This window comes from Lissotriton vulgaris, chromosome 3_1 (genome assembly GCF_964263255.1).
Source record: "Lissotriton vulgaris chromosome 3_1, aLisVul1.2, whole genome shotgun sequence".
Classification (NCBI taxonomy): domain Eukaryota; kingdom Metazoa; phylum Chordata; class Amphibia; order Caudata; family Salamandridae; genus Lissotriton; species Lissotriton vulgaris.
Genome location: NC_141689.1, coordinates 1,337,408,804 through 1,337,427,573, shown reverse-complemented (window position 1 = coordinate 1,337,427,573; position 18,770 = coordinate 1,337,408,804). Strand labels below are relative to the sequence as shown.

Below are 18,770 nucleotides of genomic sequence, written 5' to 3'. Positions count from 1 at the left end.
CTTCTCACATGGTACTATTTCTCTTGCTATCATCCTTTTGCTCCTGGGTTTCGAGGGGGGGGGGCTCGGGGGCTGTGCTGGGACGGGGGGGGTGATTTGAAACTGTTGTCTTGGAACGTTAATGGTCTGGGTGACAAGATCAAACGTGGTGTTGTACTTCAATTTATTAGACGTCATTCCCCTGATATAGTCCTGCTACAGGAGACCCATCTGATAGGGAACGCTTGTAAGGCTCTTGATAGACGAGGCTATCGGTTGGCAGCACACACTGAATTCACATCTGGCTCCAGAGGAGTCGGCATAATGGTTAAATCCTCTCTACCCCTTGAAATTGATGAAGTTGCCCTCGATGATAGGGGCAGTTATGCGGCTATTTCTGGGCGGTGGGAGGGGAAGATGCTTACAATTGTCACTGTTTATATTCCCCCGGGGCTTCAGGCTACCACCTACGCTGATCTTGGAAGAACTTTCTTAGGACTTCCGGATGGTGTCCTTGTATTGGGTGGGGATTTCAATTCGGTGGTCTCGGGTGAGTGTGACCGGCTACCCCCCAGGGTCCTGCCTGCGTCTCAGTTGTGGCTGCCTGAGTTGCTTGAGACTCTCGAATTGGTGGATGTCTGGCGGAGGTTGAACCCCACGCAAACGCAATACACGTTCCACTCTGGAGCTCATGGCAGCCTCTCGAGGATTGACTATTTTTTGATGTTGGCTGCCCATACCCCCTTGGTGCGTGGGGTTCGTCATCTTCCCAGGGGCATCTCTGACCATTCACCCTTGATGCTTGAGGTTTAGGTAGGATATTTTGGTGGGAGTAGGATTCCCCCTATTCATCCTTGGCACTTTAGGAACCCCAAGCTCCGCTCTGAACTTCTTAAAGCTATTGACTGTTATTTTAAAGAAAATGAGGGATCCGTCTCTTCCCCCATTTCCTTGTGGGAGGCCTTTAAGACTGTGGTAAGGGGCTCTGCGCTGTCCTTCATTGCTGCTGATAATAAGGCCAAAAGGGAACACTTGTTGCTCCTTGAGGCCGACATTACCTCGCTTGAGAGCGACTTGGGTGGTGACGACACCCCTGCAATCTTGCACTCCTTGGCGTTGAAACGGGCTGATTATAGGGCCCTGGTGACCGATGCTGCTAAGGTTATGCACAGGAATCAACTGGGCAGACTCTATGATGTGGGAGATAAGGCTAGTAAGCTACTGGCATGGTTGAATAAGTCTGAGAGAATGAGTCGTGTGGTGCCAGTGATCACCCGTGTGACTGGGGAAGGTGTGTCTGACCCAGGAGAGATTGTGGAATGCTTTGTGGACCATTTTCAGAAGGTATACCGATCGGGAGTGATAGAGACGAGTCTGACTCCCGTTTGCTTCTGCGTGATATTTCGCTGCCCTGTGTTTCGGACGAGGATAGGTCCGCTTTGGATGCGCCTATAACGGTGGATGAGGTTGCTATCGCTATACAATCCCTTCACTCGGGTAAGGCTATGGGGCCGAATGGTTTACCCATCGAGCTCTATAAGCTGCGGCCCGATAAGATGGTGACCCATTTGCGCAATATGTTCACTGATGCCTTTGAGGCTGGTCTCCTCCCCCTTGATCAGCGTTTGGCCACTATAGTTGTCATCTACAAGGATGGTAAGCCTCGTGACCAATGCACTTCTCATCGCCTTATCTCTTTGCTCAATGCCGAGCCCAAGATCCTGGCTAAAGTACTAGCGAATCGCTTGCTAACGGTGATCTGTGACCTGATCCATCCGGATCAGTCCGGTTTCATTCCTCATCGGAATACAGCGCTTAATCTTCGCAGACTCCACGGTGTTCTCGCGAGAGCTGGGACGCTGACCGAACCCGCCATCTTGGCCTCATTGGACGCCACTATGGCTTTCGACACCATTGAGTGGCCCTATCTGTGGGCGGCCCTCTCGAAGTTTGGTTTTGGACCCAACTTTATTGCGTGGGTGCAGCTCCTGTATGAACGTCCATTGGCCCAGGTGGTTGTTAATGGCAGAGTCTCTGGATCGTTACCGCTCGGGCGTGGCACCCGACAGGGTTGCCCGCTCTCCCCCCTCCTCTTTGCATTGGCATTGGAGCCGTTGGCGGCGTGGCTCCGGTGGGAGCCCTCGATCAGGGGGATCCGGTGGGCCCCTGATCTTGAGGACCGCGTCTCGTTATACGCAGACGATATTCTCCTTTACTTTACTTCACCTCAGAAGTCCCTTAACATGCTCTTCGATGTCCTCACCTCCTTTGGGAAGAACTCGGGTCTCGTCATCAACTGGAATAAATCATGTATTTATGTTATAGCGGGGGTGCTGCCTCCGCTGCCCCGTAGGTTCCCGATCCAGGTGGCGGAGACTGGGTTCAAGTACCTGGGAGTTTTCATCTCCCTGGACCCCTCTGTACGTTCCGATCGCAACTTATATGCTCCCCTTCGGCGCCTTAAACTGGACGTCCAGCGATGGCGCGGCTTGCCCTTGTCCCCATTGGGGCGTGCGGCTCTTTTTAAAATGATGTCCCTCCCTAGATTTTTGTATGCCCTGCAGAATTTTTTCGACCCTGTTCCCTCTAGTAATTTTCGTGAGGTTGAGGGGCTCCAGAGACAATTGATTTGGGACGGACGGGCTCGTATCTCCCTACCTAAACTCACTCTGCCGTGGTATGACGGTGGCATAGCCCTTCCGGACATCAAACGCTACTACTGGGCCTCTCAGTTGAGCGCGGTCAACCATGTGATGTACTCCCCGGGTCCTGTTCCAGCCTTCGCAATGGACAAGTTCCTGTTGCCGGGCGGTAACTTCAACAGGGCGTTGTACTCGAAGGAGCCATGCCGACTTCTCACTGGACCTACAAAATGTGCTGTGCGAGCGTGGAGAGATGCGAATGTGGCTACGGGCTGGGGTGATAAGATGACACGACTGACTCCATTGTATGACTCTGAGAGATTTGGCAGCCTGTGGCGGAAGAAAGGGTTTGATAAGAGGGATACGATCGGTATTAGCAAGGTGGAGGATCTTTGGTCCAAGGGCACAGTTAAGTCCTTTGATGCCCTTAAGGTGGAGTACCAGCTCGACGACAAGGAGTATTTTCCATACCTTCAGGTGCGCCATGCTCTGATCTCTGTGTTCCCTCCAGGGACGGAGATCCCCCAGTCTTCACAGCTCGAGGACCGTATTCTGGATAGCCACGTGCCTGACAGTACGATTTCCTTAATTTATAAAAAGCTCATCAACACTAGGGCTGATCTTCTTGTGCGGCTTCGGGCCTCCTGGATTGCGGATGGCCTGGAATTGGACGACGAGGATTGGCAGATAGCGGTCGCCTCCCCTAAAGAGTTGGCTATTCCAGCTCGCCTTCGTTTTGTGCAACTGAATATCCTCCATCGAGTTTACATGACTGGTACGCGTCTGGTGCGAATGGGACACTCGACTGATGGGCTGTGTAAGCGTGGTTGTGGCATGAGTGGTACCTTTCTACACATCATCTGGGAATGTCCGGTGGTATCCGCCTTCTGGTCCAGAGTGCATGACATTATGGGCCGGGTCACCGGGGTCTTTCTTTTGGCTGAGGCTCGTCGTTGCCTGCTTAATGTCTGGGAGCCTACGGACTGCACGGCCGCTCAGACCTTCTGGGTTACTCTTGGCAACATGGTTGCCAAGAGGGACATAGTGCAACTCTGGGGTTCTCATAGACCGCCTGGGATAACAGCCTGGAAGGAAAACATGGACTGGTGCATGTTTCGGGAGAAGACGGTCTATGAGGCTCGGGCCGTCCCAGGAAGTGGGGCAGGATTTGGTCACAATGGAATGCGTATCGTGGAGATATCTGCACCCCTCCACTCGAGTATACCATTGATGTTCCTTCGTCCCCGTAATTGACGTTTCTAAAGACTGGCTAATAAAACCTCTCTGTAATCCTTTTCACCATTCCCCCGCCCCTAGATATGAGTCGCTAAAATTCTTTAGAGTCTGCCTTCCTCCTCCCCTCCACCCCGAAACCTAGGTATTACTCCTACCATGTGAGTGTGTGTGATGTTTGTTATTTGTTTTCACCAAAATTATAAAAACGAAACCTGGTTTATCCTTTATTTATTGTGTTTTGATGCCGGTGCACCAATACGTTGCTATTTATGGTTTAAATGTGATGCCTTGTTGTCTGGTATCCAGATGTTTCTTGTCATAGCGGCCGGCCCATCCGGGTTGTAGGCAGACGCTGTGTACTGTGCAATCCGAAAATAAAGGTTTAAAAAAAAAAAAAGAAAAAGAATCACCAGCAAATTTGACCAGTTCCACACGGAATTTAAAGGAATTTTTTATTTATTCTGACTTTCATGACCTTTAGAGACCTGTAGAGAAGTGTGGCTCAATGGTTAGAGCGGCAGACCCTGATGCAGTAGTCTGGCCGGGACCAGGGTTCAATTCCCGCCTCGGCGGGTCTCGGACTCAATTTCCTCGGACCTGATGACTCTCGCTTCGGTGCCTATTCTAATCATGAGTCCCACTCTGCACCTCTGGGCAATAGCTTGCTGTAGGAGAGTAGGGTCTGCTATCCTACGGTCACCCCAATTTTTTGCTTTTTGCTTCACTGGTTTTCGACTTACTGAGGCTGTGGGCCTGCTAATCAGACCCCCAGCCTGCTGTTCTCTCTCTAAATTCACATACATGTACTATAGGTACATGACCCAATTGGAAAATGGACTCCTTGTCAGCCCCTGTACCATACACTATAGGTGCTCAGGGCATAGGTGCCACCAAGGCCTACCAGGGACTGAAGCATAGCTTTTGCCACCCCTGGCTGGTTCTTAAATTGACACAACTGGCTGATCACTCAGCTGGGGCAAGTGGGTGTAATCACCCCTTGCTTAGATATAGTATACCTATATCTAAACCTATATCTGGACACATATAAACCTGTGAGCCACTCCTATGGAAGGCCTTATCAATCCTGGAGGCAGAGTGCGTGGTTTAATGTGAGATGGAGCTCTGGCATGAGCTGAGCCTGTCTGCAGCTGTCGGGAACAACTCCCTAAGCTGATCCGGGATACTATTAAGTGCATTATAATCCTCGCGGTTATATAGCAACTTTGGTTTGGCTTTATGAAAACATGTCGTGTAAGGTGTCATACGTTTTGGAATTCTATCCCCTCGACAGTTCTGTCGACGGGGATAGCATTCCACCCCTCTAGAGGGAGAAGACATGTTACTTTACTGAAACGCAGTTGATTTTTAAAAGAGCCTCAGATCCACAAAATGGATGCTTCTGCCACAGACACGAGTCTGACCTCCTGCTGCTGACCGAAACTCAGCAGAGGAGGCCTGAACAAAGGCTTTCCTGTCACAGGGAGGTGTTACACCACCCCAGACAGGAGATAGTGGATTGTAGCAGGGAGGTTTGAAAGAAACCAGACACTGCCTGGGGCGCACAAGGCTGCCCCTTGCATAATCCGGCCAAACCGGTTCTGGGGCACACCAGCCCCTGTCCCAGCGCGGCCTGGATCAAAGGGAAAGGGGTGTATCCACCCCCTTTCTGGGTCCCACCCATAGGAGGGGACCTAGCAGGTAATCCAGCCCCCTAGATTGGTATAAGAATGGGAGCAGTGCCATTGCACTCAGATTATCCTGATGAAACATTTGAAACGAAACTCTGGACCCTTCGACATCCTACTAAACGTAGAAGACTGAAGAATCTCCCTTGTGGTCAAGGAGTGACCACCCTGTGCAAACAGGCACCATCCAGCACCTCGACGTCTGCTTTGTTGCAGTTCCCGCGGAACTCGAGCGACAGAGATCGACGAGATCAAGCTTGCCTGCCTTCTTACAGCCCGATCCACAGTCCCTGCAGAGCTGAGACCCGTGGAGGTGACCGGAAGCGTGGGGCACGCCATCTTGAAAAGACCACGAGACGCTGACTGTGCAGCCCACGAGTGACCCTCGAAGCTGTACACCGGGGTTTGAGAAGCCCCAACCCTGAGCCACTCTTGCACCGAAGCTCACCCCTCCACACTCGACGAGTGCTGCGTGGGGCCCTTCTGCTTTCTTTGGCTCGACGCGTTGGCCCGGTCACTTGCCAGCTGGCTTGTGGCCCCTGTGCCGGCGAAAACCTAAAACCGACTTGTGATTCTGGTTGCTCCAGACTTGCACCCGCTTCTCTGAAAAGGAGCACCCGCTCTGACCCTCCTGGTCCGAGTGAGAAGCAATCTTCCAGTACTGCGTGGATTGCTCTTGCCAAGTGTTGTTTGCTCCGATCTTGAAGCCGACAGCGCCGACGGTGAGAGCCTGCGTGGGACAGCTCGTGACCCGCTCCTGGACGTTGCAGATGCCCCAGAGCCCACGTGGCAGCGGAGAGAAGCTCCTCGACAACCACCTGATTGCGCCCGACATTGCCTGGTTCCGTCCTGGTTCCACCCTGGTCACTGCTGAGTGACCCAGACTCTGTCCCCTCTGCTTTCAGGTACTTTTCTACTCTGATCCACCCTTGGATCACACCGGACACTTCTCCTTCACATCGCCTGCAGCATCTTCAGCTTCAAGCACCAAGAACCTGCGTGACGAAACCCGACGCCACTTCGACCCTATGCACCCGCTTCCTGTGGGTGAGGTAACTCAGCAACGCCGGTGTTCCCACACTGGTACACACCTCTAGGGTCTGTGTCTAAGGTTTTGTCCATCTAGGTTCAGCAGAAGTATCCTTAAACTCTATTTGTTTAACTTTTACGCACCATTGACTTTGCATTGGTGCAGGCGTGTGCTTTAAGAGCTGCACCCGAATCCCGCAGGCTTTTCCCGACTTCAGCATTGCTTGTCCCGACTGCTCCCAGCGATTCCCTAGGCCCTAGGCCTAACCACTGTTCGATTGGTATCTCTTATACCACTTTCTTAGTATATGGTTTGAGTGGCCACCCGCCCTCATCCATAATTGTGCAACTTTGTATGTTATACTGTGCTTTTGATTTAACGCTTGTGCCCCTTTGCTCATAAAGAGTACTGGGGATTATTTTAGAAATAAACACATATATTTTTATAATATATACTTGTGTGGTGTCCTTTCATTTGATATTACAGGATTGTGATTGGTAAAACAGCTCGCTTAACACGACCTCTGGAGTTTAGCCTTTAAGGCTGCTTAGTCTATGCTACCATTATTATAGCTTGTCTATAAGGTTGACTTACAACCAGACACCATAAGGGATTGTTTGGACTGATACAAGGTGGTTCCAGAATTGGAAACATCATATATCAGGCCAACTTCTCACACTTGCTTAATCTCTACAACGGCCCCAACAACGCTGAGGATGCCTGACTTCACCTTGGGGGTACCCAGGAGTGGGCTCCTCACAGGGAAAGGCCAGGAAGGGTTCCTCGGCGGTATTCGTACAAACGCCGAGATGCCTACGTGCGCTATACAAGTGCGTAATCATTTCATTTCATTTCATGACCTACCAAAAATCAGATCACAACTTAATAAAGTCCCATTGAAAAGTTATCTCGGGATCATCCTTGAGTAATGCAGTCTCATTCTGAAGAAATAACAAGATTATTCTGTAGTAATACAGCCGCATCCTGAAACACTCACAGAATCACCCTGGAGTAATAACCGCATAATCCTGAAATCATCATGGGATCCTCCTGCTGTAGTCCATGGTCATCAAATGTTTTTCACTGAAGTAATCAGGAACCCATCCTGCTGTAATCCAACCTAATCCTGAAATCATCACCGGGTCATTCTGCAGTAGTAAAAGATCATCACATGTTTTTCCACTGAAGTTATCAAGAACTAATCCTGGACTAGTTTCAGTGATGACTCTGGAGTCATCTCATTGGGTAGGGATCCATCCCAGGTTTGCAATGTTTCCCCTCACCTTAGAGCAGAGGTCTTCAAACTTTTTGATGCCGAGACCCCCTTGTAAAACCTTTTTAGGTGTAGGGACCCCCTTCCGACAAAAGATTCTAGAAACTGGTACTCCTCATCATCAACTTTTGACAACTATAAATGCGCCTGTTAGACCTCATCACATCCATCCATCATTCATCCACCCACACTTTCACACATCCATCCATCCTTACATCGATCCTTCCATCCTTCCATCCATACATCCATCCTTCAACCATCCACCCTTTCATCCTTACATCCATCCTTTACCCATCCACCCTTCCATTCATCCACCCATCATTCATCCACCCACCTTTCACACATCCATCCATCATTCATCCATGCAACCTTTTATCCATCCATACATCCATCCACCCTTTCATCCATCCATCCATCCTTCATCCGTCCACCCTTTCATCCTTCCATCCATCCTTTCATCCATTCATCCACCCATTCATCCTTACATCCATACATCTATCCTTCATCCATCCACCCTTTCATCCTTCCATCCATACATCCATCCTTCATCCATCCACCCTTTCATCCTTCCATCAATACATCTATCCTTTACCCATCCACCCTTCCATCCATCCACCCATCATTCATCCACCCACCTTTTCACACATCCATCCATCATTCATCCATGCAACCTTTTATCCATCCATCCACCCTTTCATCCTCTCATCCATACATCCATCCTTCCTCCATCCACCCTTTCATCCATACATCCATCCACCCTTTCCTCCATCCATCCACCCATCATTCACCCCCCACCTTTTCACACATCCATCCATCATTCATCCATGCAACCTTTTATCCATCCATACATCCATCCACCCTTTCTTCCATCCATCCATCCTTCATCTATCCACCTTTTCATCCTTCCATCCATCCACCTTTTCATCCATTCATCCACCCTTTCATCCATCCATCATCCGTCCACCCTTTCATCCTTACATCCATACATCTATCCTTCATCCATCTATCCTTCACCCATCCACCCTTTCATCCTTCCATCCATCCTTCATCCATCCACCCTTGCATCCTTCCATCCATACATCCATCCTTTACCCATCCACCCTTCCATCCATCCACCCATCATTCATCCACCCACCTTTTCACACATCCAACCATCATTCATCCATGCAACCTTTTATCCATCCATACATCCATCCACCCTTTCATCCTCCCATCCATACATCTATCCTTCATCCATCCACCCTTTCATCCATCCATCCACCCATCATTCATCACCCCACCTTTTCACACATCCATCCATGCATCATTCATCCATGCAACCTTTTATCCATCCATACATCCTTCATCCACCCTTTCATCCTTCCATCCATCCATCCTTTAGCCGTCCACCCTTTCATCCATCCACCCATCATTCATCCCCCCACCTTTTCACACATCCATCCATGCATCATTCATCCATACAACTTTTTATCATCCATACATCCACCCACCCTTTCATCCATCCATCCATCCTTCATCTGTCCACCATTTCATCCTTCCATCCATCCACCCTTTCATTCATTCATCCACCCTTTCATCCATCCATCCATCATCCATCCACTTTCATCCTTACATCCATACATCTATCCTTCATCCATCTATCCTTCACCCATTCACCCTTTCATCCTTCCATCCATACATCCATCCACCCTTTCATCCATCCATTCACCCATCATCCATCCACCCATCTTTTTACACATCCATCCATCCATCATTCATCCATGCAACCTTTTATCCATCCATACATCCTTCATCCATCTACCCTTCCATCCTTCCATCCATCCACCCTTTCATCCATCCATCCACCCTTTCATCCTTCCATCCATCCACCCTGTCATCCTTCCATCCATCCACCCTTTCATCCATCCATCCATCCATCCACCCTTTCATCCATCCACTCATCATTCATCCACCCACCTTTTCACATATCCATCCATCCTTCATCCTTACATCCATCCATCCATCCATCCACCCACCTTTTCTGTGACTCTCTCATGGGGGGTAGCGGGGGGTCAGTATCTCTGTGTCTTCTTCCTTCTTTCCCGCTCATGGGAGGGCATCTCTGTGCCTCCCTGCTGGGGGCGGGAGGGGGGGGGGACGTGTCACGGGACCCACAGCTCCAGGCGCGCAACATCCATTATACTCAAAGGGCTACACTACAGCCTGCTCCCCCAGACTGCACCCCCCAACCACTCTCCCCCCTCCCCCAGCTCTTGTGTGTGAGCCTGGCTGAAACCGTTTCAGGGACACACACACAGCCACACCAGAGTACTTGACAGGTCTTTAAAAGACCTCTACTTGTTAATGAGCCTTTGATGTTTTTCACACCTCGGTGTGAATTAGGCCTCTGCCATGTGCACCCTCGATCAGCCCAACGCCAGGAATTGTATGCCCCTGACAGAATCTGTGACCCTCTTCCAAGGACTCCACGACCCCCCTGGGGGTCGGGCCCCACAGATTGAAGACCTCTGCCTTAGAGAGATACTGTGGTATGTGAACGAATGAGCCACATACCTCCCTGCCTATGTGTTTTTTACACATGCTTCTGCTATGCTTGGTCTGTCATACCAGATTGCCGTGACAGGAGGGGCACCTTTTTCCAATCCTTAGATTTACTTTTATGCAACACTGCACACACACACCAAGACTTGACTGAATTAAAGGTAAATGTTAGACTACAGCTTTAATAATACAGTAAATAAAATCATTGCAGCTTTTCTACGATAAACCACAACTACGAGTGTGACCACCTGACTGGTTTTCTACCAGCATCACCGTTATTTAGACGTCCTGGCCAGTATACAAAAAAGCTGCAAAACCACCTAAAACCGGTATTTTGAGCCGTAATCTATAAATACAAATAGAAAACGTTAAAATGTGTTCTGGAGATGCGTTAATAATCCATGTCTAATATTTACAGTAAGAAAGAAAGAAAAGTTGTCACAAATTAATATTTTTTAAGTTTTATTTAGTATCACTTTGAAGACTCTCAAAATAACAAGGGGCCGGTATTTTTTAGGTCTTGCGCCTAGCGTTACACTGCGCAGCAGTGTACACGCAGCGAGAGTTCTTTTGACCGGGTTTCAGAAATGGACCCTGGAAGTGAACACGCTTGTGCGTGTGTTTTTCCTATGGTCATCTCTAATTGGGCTTTGCGTGCGTGTTATTTTTGAATAGACCACGCAATAGGCCAAAGGCGGGCGCATTGCTCCGCAAATGGCGTATTGGTGTCTGTTACGCGCACCAAAGCCCATATGTCTTCAATTATCATGCCCAGACACGGGAGCGATAATTGAAGACATATGGCTCGCAGTGGCGCACGCGCGTGCACCACTCATGGGCGGGTTCTGTTTTTTTTTACAATACTGATCGCTTTCGCGATCACTTTCAGTGCCACTTTTTTTTTTTAGAGAGCAGCTCACACCAAAAAATGTCACCTAAACCAAGCTCATCCAGAATCTTTCACTTTCCTTCCCTCCCTCGAGGATACATGATGTGCCACGGCAGCATTTGAAACATACAAGAGTGCACAGTTTTGGCATTTTTACAACCCGCCCTGATATTTAACCAGCATTATGTGCCACCACATGTGATTGATGACACTGTATGCCATGTTTGATGGTAACCCTTTTGATTGCGGAAGTGGGATATCATCGCAGTAGTCATGCACTGTGCTCTGCTAGGGCAGCTGTAGGCATGTCAGGGAGTGCTGAGTCGCCATGCCTGGCATGAACTCACCTTAAGGTAGTCATTCTCAGACCGTAGAGCCTCCATTTCCCGCTGCAGCTCCCCGTCCTCCTGGTGCAGCTCCTGCTGCAGTTCCTCAGACTCAGAACACCCTGTGGGCCCTTTCGCTTGTGCCCCCGCCAGCACCCGCTGCTCCGGGCCCGGTCACTGAGGGGCGCACCTGACGGCGAGGGCAGGGTACTGCGGCTGTTCGAAATCGCTGGACCCAGACTCGCTGCTCCCCACCCCGGTAGCTGCCGGCCAGGGCTTGTCGCAAGAGGCTTCAAGAGGCGGTCGGACAGGTCCGAGCTGCTGTCCGTGTGGCTTAGAGGGTTCCCGGTGGTGGGTGGGGGCTGAGAGGTGACTGCAGGGCTCCCGGCCTGGGGCTCTCCTTGCAGCGGGCATCGTCTCCGAGGCGGATGCAGCAGCAGGTTCTGCTCCCAGCCCAGCTTCACCTGCTCCCCTCGGACTGCCCCCCCCCCCCCCCCCCCGGTGGGAGGCTTGCCTGCAGCTGCGGTTCTCCTGGCAGCGGGTGGGAGGACCAACAGGGCTTCCCCCACCGTCCTGGCTGCTCCTGGTGTTCCGGACTTGCAGCCTACGGCCCTGCAGGAGGGTCGGCTCTGGGTGGCCAGCTGGCCCGGGGTCGGTGGAGGCTGTTGCTGGAGACACACGGGGGCTTCACGGGCGACGTCAGCAACTTACCCTTGAAGTGCTGCGGCCCCCCCCCCCCGCAGGCAAGGCCGGAGAGGGTACCCGGTGCAGCAGCAGAAGCCACCGCCAATCGGGGCCCACGCACTGCGGGCTCTGCAACACACACACCCATTTGGCCAGATGGCTAGTACATAATTAAATAATAGCCATAATTAAGGTACAGTCGGCCCCTTTAATTTGTGGCCTCTATCGCCCTACACCTACTGCACTACTGATAGAATGGCTGTAGTTTTTTTATTTAATTTTTAATATCTGGCCATGCATGCTTGGAAATAACCCCCTCCCAAAAAAAAAAATACATACACACATAATGGTTATTTTCGTCAACCCTCTTCATCAATTGTTATATTCAAGTGCCATCCATACACCCTCCCACCCCAAAGCATACAGCATGGGGGGGATGTGTTAACTCACCTGTCCATTGTCTATCTTGGACTGAGTGATCAGCAGCCATCTAAAAAGGAGTGCCCTTCGGTGCAAGACTGGTGTACCCGGGCGGCTTCTTTAATTTTATATTTTTTCTATGTTGGCCATTTGTTTGCATATTGCACACAATTGTTAAATAAATAAAACAAGGCCACAGCCAGACCTACTGAGTTTACTAATGCTTGCTTGCGTATGCACTTCCCTATGAGGCTGCAGAGACAACGCTGGTGTCACCCTTAAAACACATTACGCATCTCCCCTGAAACTGGAAGAATCCGCGTGAGAGTGGGTACTGAAGTACACTTAGAGTGTCCACTACAAATTGAATCACAAACAATTGTTGATCATTTTTAGGGCATCCATTTAGATGGGTTAGAAGGATGCCCCTGCTTCCATTAGTTTAATCTATTTCACGTTGTCTGACAGCAGGGAGAGGAGTCTTTTGTTTTGTATTTCTAAAATATGTTCTAGTTTTCTTTCACAGAATATTGAAATCATATTTTAGTTGTACGAGCACAGTTCTCGCACCTCCACACCTCGTAAGTATTCACATCTTCAACCAATACATAGACCAATTCAGTGAATTCCTCGTTTGCTTTATTGCCTATTATGGAGAGAAACATACATTAAAGTGAATTTCACTGTGCAATGTTTTCTATAGCTTGGATGGCTGGTGGTGCAGGCTTAGTAATAATAAATAAAATTATACTTTTATGCGGGGGTTAGGTAAATTATTGAATTTTCTCTCTGTAGAAACATTTCTCCCTTCTGCTGCTATACCCATGCATTTTATCACATAAAGATTATTATAACAATAAACTATCATTGGCAAAGTAAACAGGTCTTGCCTTTGGGACCTATTTACTGTGTCAATGCTTTTTGACGATCCTGAAAAGTATCAGTTAACAAACAAAGAATAAAAACCAAGCATTTACAGTTTTCATAAGTCTTTATTTCGGTAAAAACAACCATAAAAGACATTACAGAATAAAACACTGTATAACATTAAAACCAACATAATACATGAATTACATAATACACGGTGCATCACTGGCTGTTCAGTAATAAAAATAATAATAATAGTAATGATACAATGCAATAGGTCTCCCATTTACGCAAGTTTAAGTTATTGGCATTGTAAATGACAATGCCTTTTATTTATGTTTTAAAAAGGAAAACAAAAATAAAAGGCATTGTTATTTGCAATGTCAGTAGCTCAAACTTGTTTTTATCTTAATTGTAATTTATCAGGTTTATGGAACTACCTAATTCATGAAAATCGAATAAAACCTAGTCTGAATCAATGATGCTAGGTTTATTCAAAGGTTAATAGCTCTTTAGTCAAGTGCATGTCGCAACAAATTAACAACATTTTGGGGTGTTTTTCAAACAATACTCTTTTCTAACCATTTCTCAAATGTAGCCAAGGGGCACGAAAGTATTCAAAGGCCCAGTAGTCGCAAATCTGTAAAGAACAGTATTCAGTTTTGAAATACCACTTATTTATGGACTAAACACCATCAATTTTGAATGCAAGTGGTACCATCATGTGTATACAGTTATTAGCACTAAATTAAATAAGTTGGGAAAACAAGAAGGTAGTAAGAATGCCCAGAAATGTAATCCAAACTCAATAAGAGAAAATCCAATTAACATATCAGTAACTGCTCTGCAGAACCTACAGGTTCAAAACATTCCAAAGGCTCTCAACCTCTTAATCATCCTACACATCAGAGTCGGTATACATGTGATATGTGGAACAGTGTATACTTTTCATTTCTCAAGAAAGAAGTGGCTTTTGAGGCAATTATGCTAACAGGTCAGGTTATACTCAGAGCGAACAGGTGGGCGCGTTCCTACTTTTGGTACTGGTATAAGAGAATCTCGTTAATCCATCCTGTAGAGTTTCCTTCAGAGGCAAAGAGAACAGAAGACGAATTCAGATGCACGCAGTGCTTAATGCTAACATGATAGCAATAGAAAGACTGCAGTTTTTATGCTGATTTTATAGCACTCTGTTTTCTGAAGTATAAGGGATGCAATTTTCAACTCAAAGAAGTCTTTATTTCAATATACATATCATAAAAGACTATACATGTTAAAAAAGAGACGTAAACAATACATTGTGAGTGGCAGGGCATCACTGCGAGAAGATTAGGTCATCAAGGTAATCCATACAGTATATAATAATTTATCTTAAAAAAAAAAAAAAAAGATAAAAAAGCCTATGAAATAAGTTAAGAGTATAAAAGAGTCCAAGGTCTAGGAACAATAGGCATCACAGAATTAATTCTACACAAAAAATGTATAAGTAATTCTGGCGTAGCTTTCTCATCCGTATTGCCCACATCCAATGTAGAAATTTTGCGACAGCAATTACAATGGGTTCTGAACAGTCAGTTTGAAGAATCCTTAGTGCCTCTGCACCAGTAGTAATACCCTTCAGCAAACAAATGGGCTTCGGCCATGTGTGCCTGGGATATTTGTACTCTGGGCAGATGAACAAGATGTGGGCTATGCTTTCCGGCTGAGAAGGACAGAATGGACAACATATATTGATTTTAGCTTGCCATTTGCAGGTAAAATAATTGACAGGAAGGGTACCCACCCTATATTGGTGGTACTGTTTCCTGTCTCCGGGAAGTGTGATAAAATCCCAGTAGCCCTCATAAGCAATTTCTTGTTTAAGCTCCAGGAAGTTTCTTGTGACCGATGGGCCAATGCAAGTTCTAAAATTTTGCAAATAGACCATTGACCAGTATAGCTCCCTGAGAGCCTTTCTAGGCGGAAAAGAGTTGACGGTAGGATTCTCCCACAATGAGCTCCGACCCATGGTGGTGTAAACTGCCTTGACCTCTCTGAGCCATGAAATTCTATTGGCAGTATCTGCATCTCGGACTTCGAGGAGGGCCTGAGCGTACTGGGAGAGTTCAGGTGTAACCCAGAGTCTCCTCCAGTAGGCCACAGGTCTAAAGCGTTCCACATCCTCTAGTCGCTGGCAACCCAGATCGTAGAAAAGGGGCAAAAGGGATGCACTGATGGCATGTTGTAACATTTGCAGGACAAATAAAATGTCTGCTGCCTGTTACTACAGTTTAACAAAGCTCCCATCACCAGAGCGATTTGTGTTCTATCCTTTGAAACTACAGACTCTGATAATTTTGTTATTTGAATTCTCTGCGTGTCATCATGTTTTCTACCATGATTAGTCGGACATATTAAGGTGACACAGTAACGTTTTTTGGAACCAGAGTATAAAATAACAATAATTTACAATGCAATAGATCTCGCATTTGCGAGAGTTTATGCTATTGGCATTGGAAATGACAGTGCCTTTTATTTATTTGTTTAAAAAACCAACACATTAATAAAAGGCATTGTAATCTACAATGCCAATAGCGCAAACTCTAGTAAATGCGAAACCTATTGCATTGTAAATGCTTGTCTCTTGGAAAGGCAAATACTATATCTTCTTTAAAACATCATCCGCAAGTGCAACCCTCATTAAATAAATTAAACACTAACAATCCGCCATTCATCAGGCCACCTTTATGTCATAAAAATGACGACAGCTTAAACCCATCTTTAGCTTAAAAAATGTTTTAGAGCCCTCATCTGCAATGATCCCATCTTACACAACAATGACAAACCCTCTTGAAACAAACTTCTGTGGCTGACCAAAATGAATGACTCCGAACGGCTCCAACTCTTACCTGCGCTCAGAGTTAGGCCAAAGAGCAGCAGCCGTAAGGGACGGCCCAAGTCAGGGCTCTGCAGCAACATCGCAAACTTCTACTTGACGGCTTCCGCTGTGAGCAACAGAAACAACCGGCCGTTCGCGTGCCAGTGTGCGTTAACAGGACGCTAGGACACGTACTGGTTATACCGATGAGCGCATCAGCAAATCAGGCGGCCATATTGTAGGGAAAGGTGCATCACTTTAGGTACATTCAAGTCTGTAGCCTTGTGGTTTTTTAAAAACATTTTTATTTCCTGTAAACGGGAACACGATTATTTTTCACCTTGAAAATAATTCCAAGGTATGAAAGTATTCGTACCGTGAGGCTTAAATGAATTGACTATGTATTTACCTCAATTCTGTCGCGTACTTCCCAGCCCGGGAACATGCACAAGACGAAGCCACACGACGACCTAAATATTTATTAGCATACTAAATGCAAACTGAAACTTCTCAATATCTTCTCAATATAACTTCTCAATATCTCGTAACAAGCATTAGCATAGTTTTAGGTCTCGCCTTTGGGATCTTATAAGTGATTATCCAAGCAGCACACTACCTATTATGTGTGCAACATGAAAAGCCGTTATCCCTAGCAGTGAAGCACTTCTCTAGCCTATATAAATCAGGCTTGAAACAGAGGAGGCCTACGCAGGTCATCAGTGTCCTACAGTTAGTGTAATGGTGCATGGGGGTTTTACCGTACATGCCAACATTTTAGGACAGGAACATGGGAGTTTTCAAATAAAAAATCAGGCGAATGAAAATTCCCCATTGACTTCTATTGTAGAAAATGCAATTTCAGGCGGGAGACAGCTAAAATAAAGCCATTTTTGGCTTGAAAAATAGATAGTCTCCCGCCTGAATCGGGTCTATTGGCATGCTTTTACTGTAAACGTCAGTAAAGAAAAAAAAACATTAGTCCCATTATTGGCAACACAATCTACCCACGCCACAACAGAGTATACATGCATAAATAAATACACAACACAACTTTTGTTTGGGAAAATATTGCTGCAGGTTTATTCCATATAAAAGTATGCAATATGGTGGGTTATCTTACGGGCGATCCAACTGCAGGCAGCTAAAACAAGCCTATGCTGCCCTGCTCGCCTGATGAGCCAAGCACTGTGGAGAACCCAATCAGCGTTACCCATATGGGGGTGATCCCCTTACTGGATCATGTGACACACTGGTCCCTTATTACTCACGCCCCTTTCAGGGCGGAGCGTAGCAAGGCAAGTCATCAGTTGTTCAGGCCCACACCACCCGAAGCACTAACGGGGCGCCAACGTAAATCTTCCAGGACCCTGGGCTTTGGCTCTGGCACCCCTATGTGCTCTTGCAGAGATTCCCTTCTGTACCCATATGCTTCCAGATCGCCCTTTAACTCCGCCTGCAATGACAAAAGAAAACATTACAACGTTCTATGTACTTGGCCTGCCAACCCCACGCAGGGTAAGCGGTAGGGTGGGAGACGACGTGTCCGCGCAAAGAGGATGCAAGGATGGCCGGAGGAGGCATAAATACCTCTCCACCTCCTCGGCGTGCCGGAAGTGACTCGCCTAGAGCACGAAGGCAAGTGGGGACTCTCCCTGAGTCCCAGCAGTAGAGGGGGTGGGTTAGTGCCCAAATGGCTCTAAAAGGCTGCCGTTTTAGGGTTGCCCCCTACGGAGGCTGTGGGCAACCGCATTTCAATCATAGGGCCCATACGTCTGTAATACTAGATGCACTATTCCAGGTAAACCGGAGTTCCTTCACTGCCATTCGTACTAATGGTGTATAAAAGGCTACATAAAAAGGTTTGTACCCTATCGTTGTTTTATGATGTGAAATCATTTGATAAGATTGTGTTTCAGCAGAATATAAGGTTCAAACTAAACTAGACAATCCGAGAAAACAGGTCAAAAGATGACATGACCGACACACACTTGCTCTATGTTAGACTGGATATGCTAAATTGGTAAGTATAATTATCTAATGAATTACACCCCAGCCCTCGCTGGGAATCAATCAACTTTTTTTGTAGTAGCAGTGTGAAAAAACATGCACTGCTGCTGGGCGGCAGTTGTGACATGTAAAAGGCAATTCTCGATCAAAGAGAGCCTGTGAGAATGTTCTTAATCTTTCATTGATGGCCTTGAAAAGAGTAAGGCAGTGTAAAGACATGTGGGCCATATTAGATATGCAGCACATTGTCCCTATCTGCATCCTGGTGCAGCTTTGTGAATGCCCAGCTCAGACACCGGCAATGTACTCAATTATGGAATGATGCACTCTTCCC

At 47.3% G+C, this 18,770-nt stretch overlaps 1 protein-coding gene across 1 annotated transcript in view; it reads right to left on the bottom strand.

Annotated features, from left to right (window-relative positions):
- LOC147727845 (trypsin inhibitor ClTI-1-like) overlaps window positions 1–16,558 on the bottom strand; it is a 360,963-nt gene extending 344,405 nt beyond the window's left edge. The window contains exon 1 of the mRNA XM_086963189.1: window positions 16,461–16,558. Within this exon, the coding sequence (XP_086819315.1) occupies window positions 16,461–16,530 (70 nt within the window). The 5' untranslated portion in view covers window positions 16,531–16,558. The remainder of the gene's footprint in view (window positions 1–16,460) is intronic.
- Window positions 16,559–18,770: the final 2,212 nt, after the last annotated feature.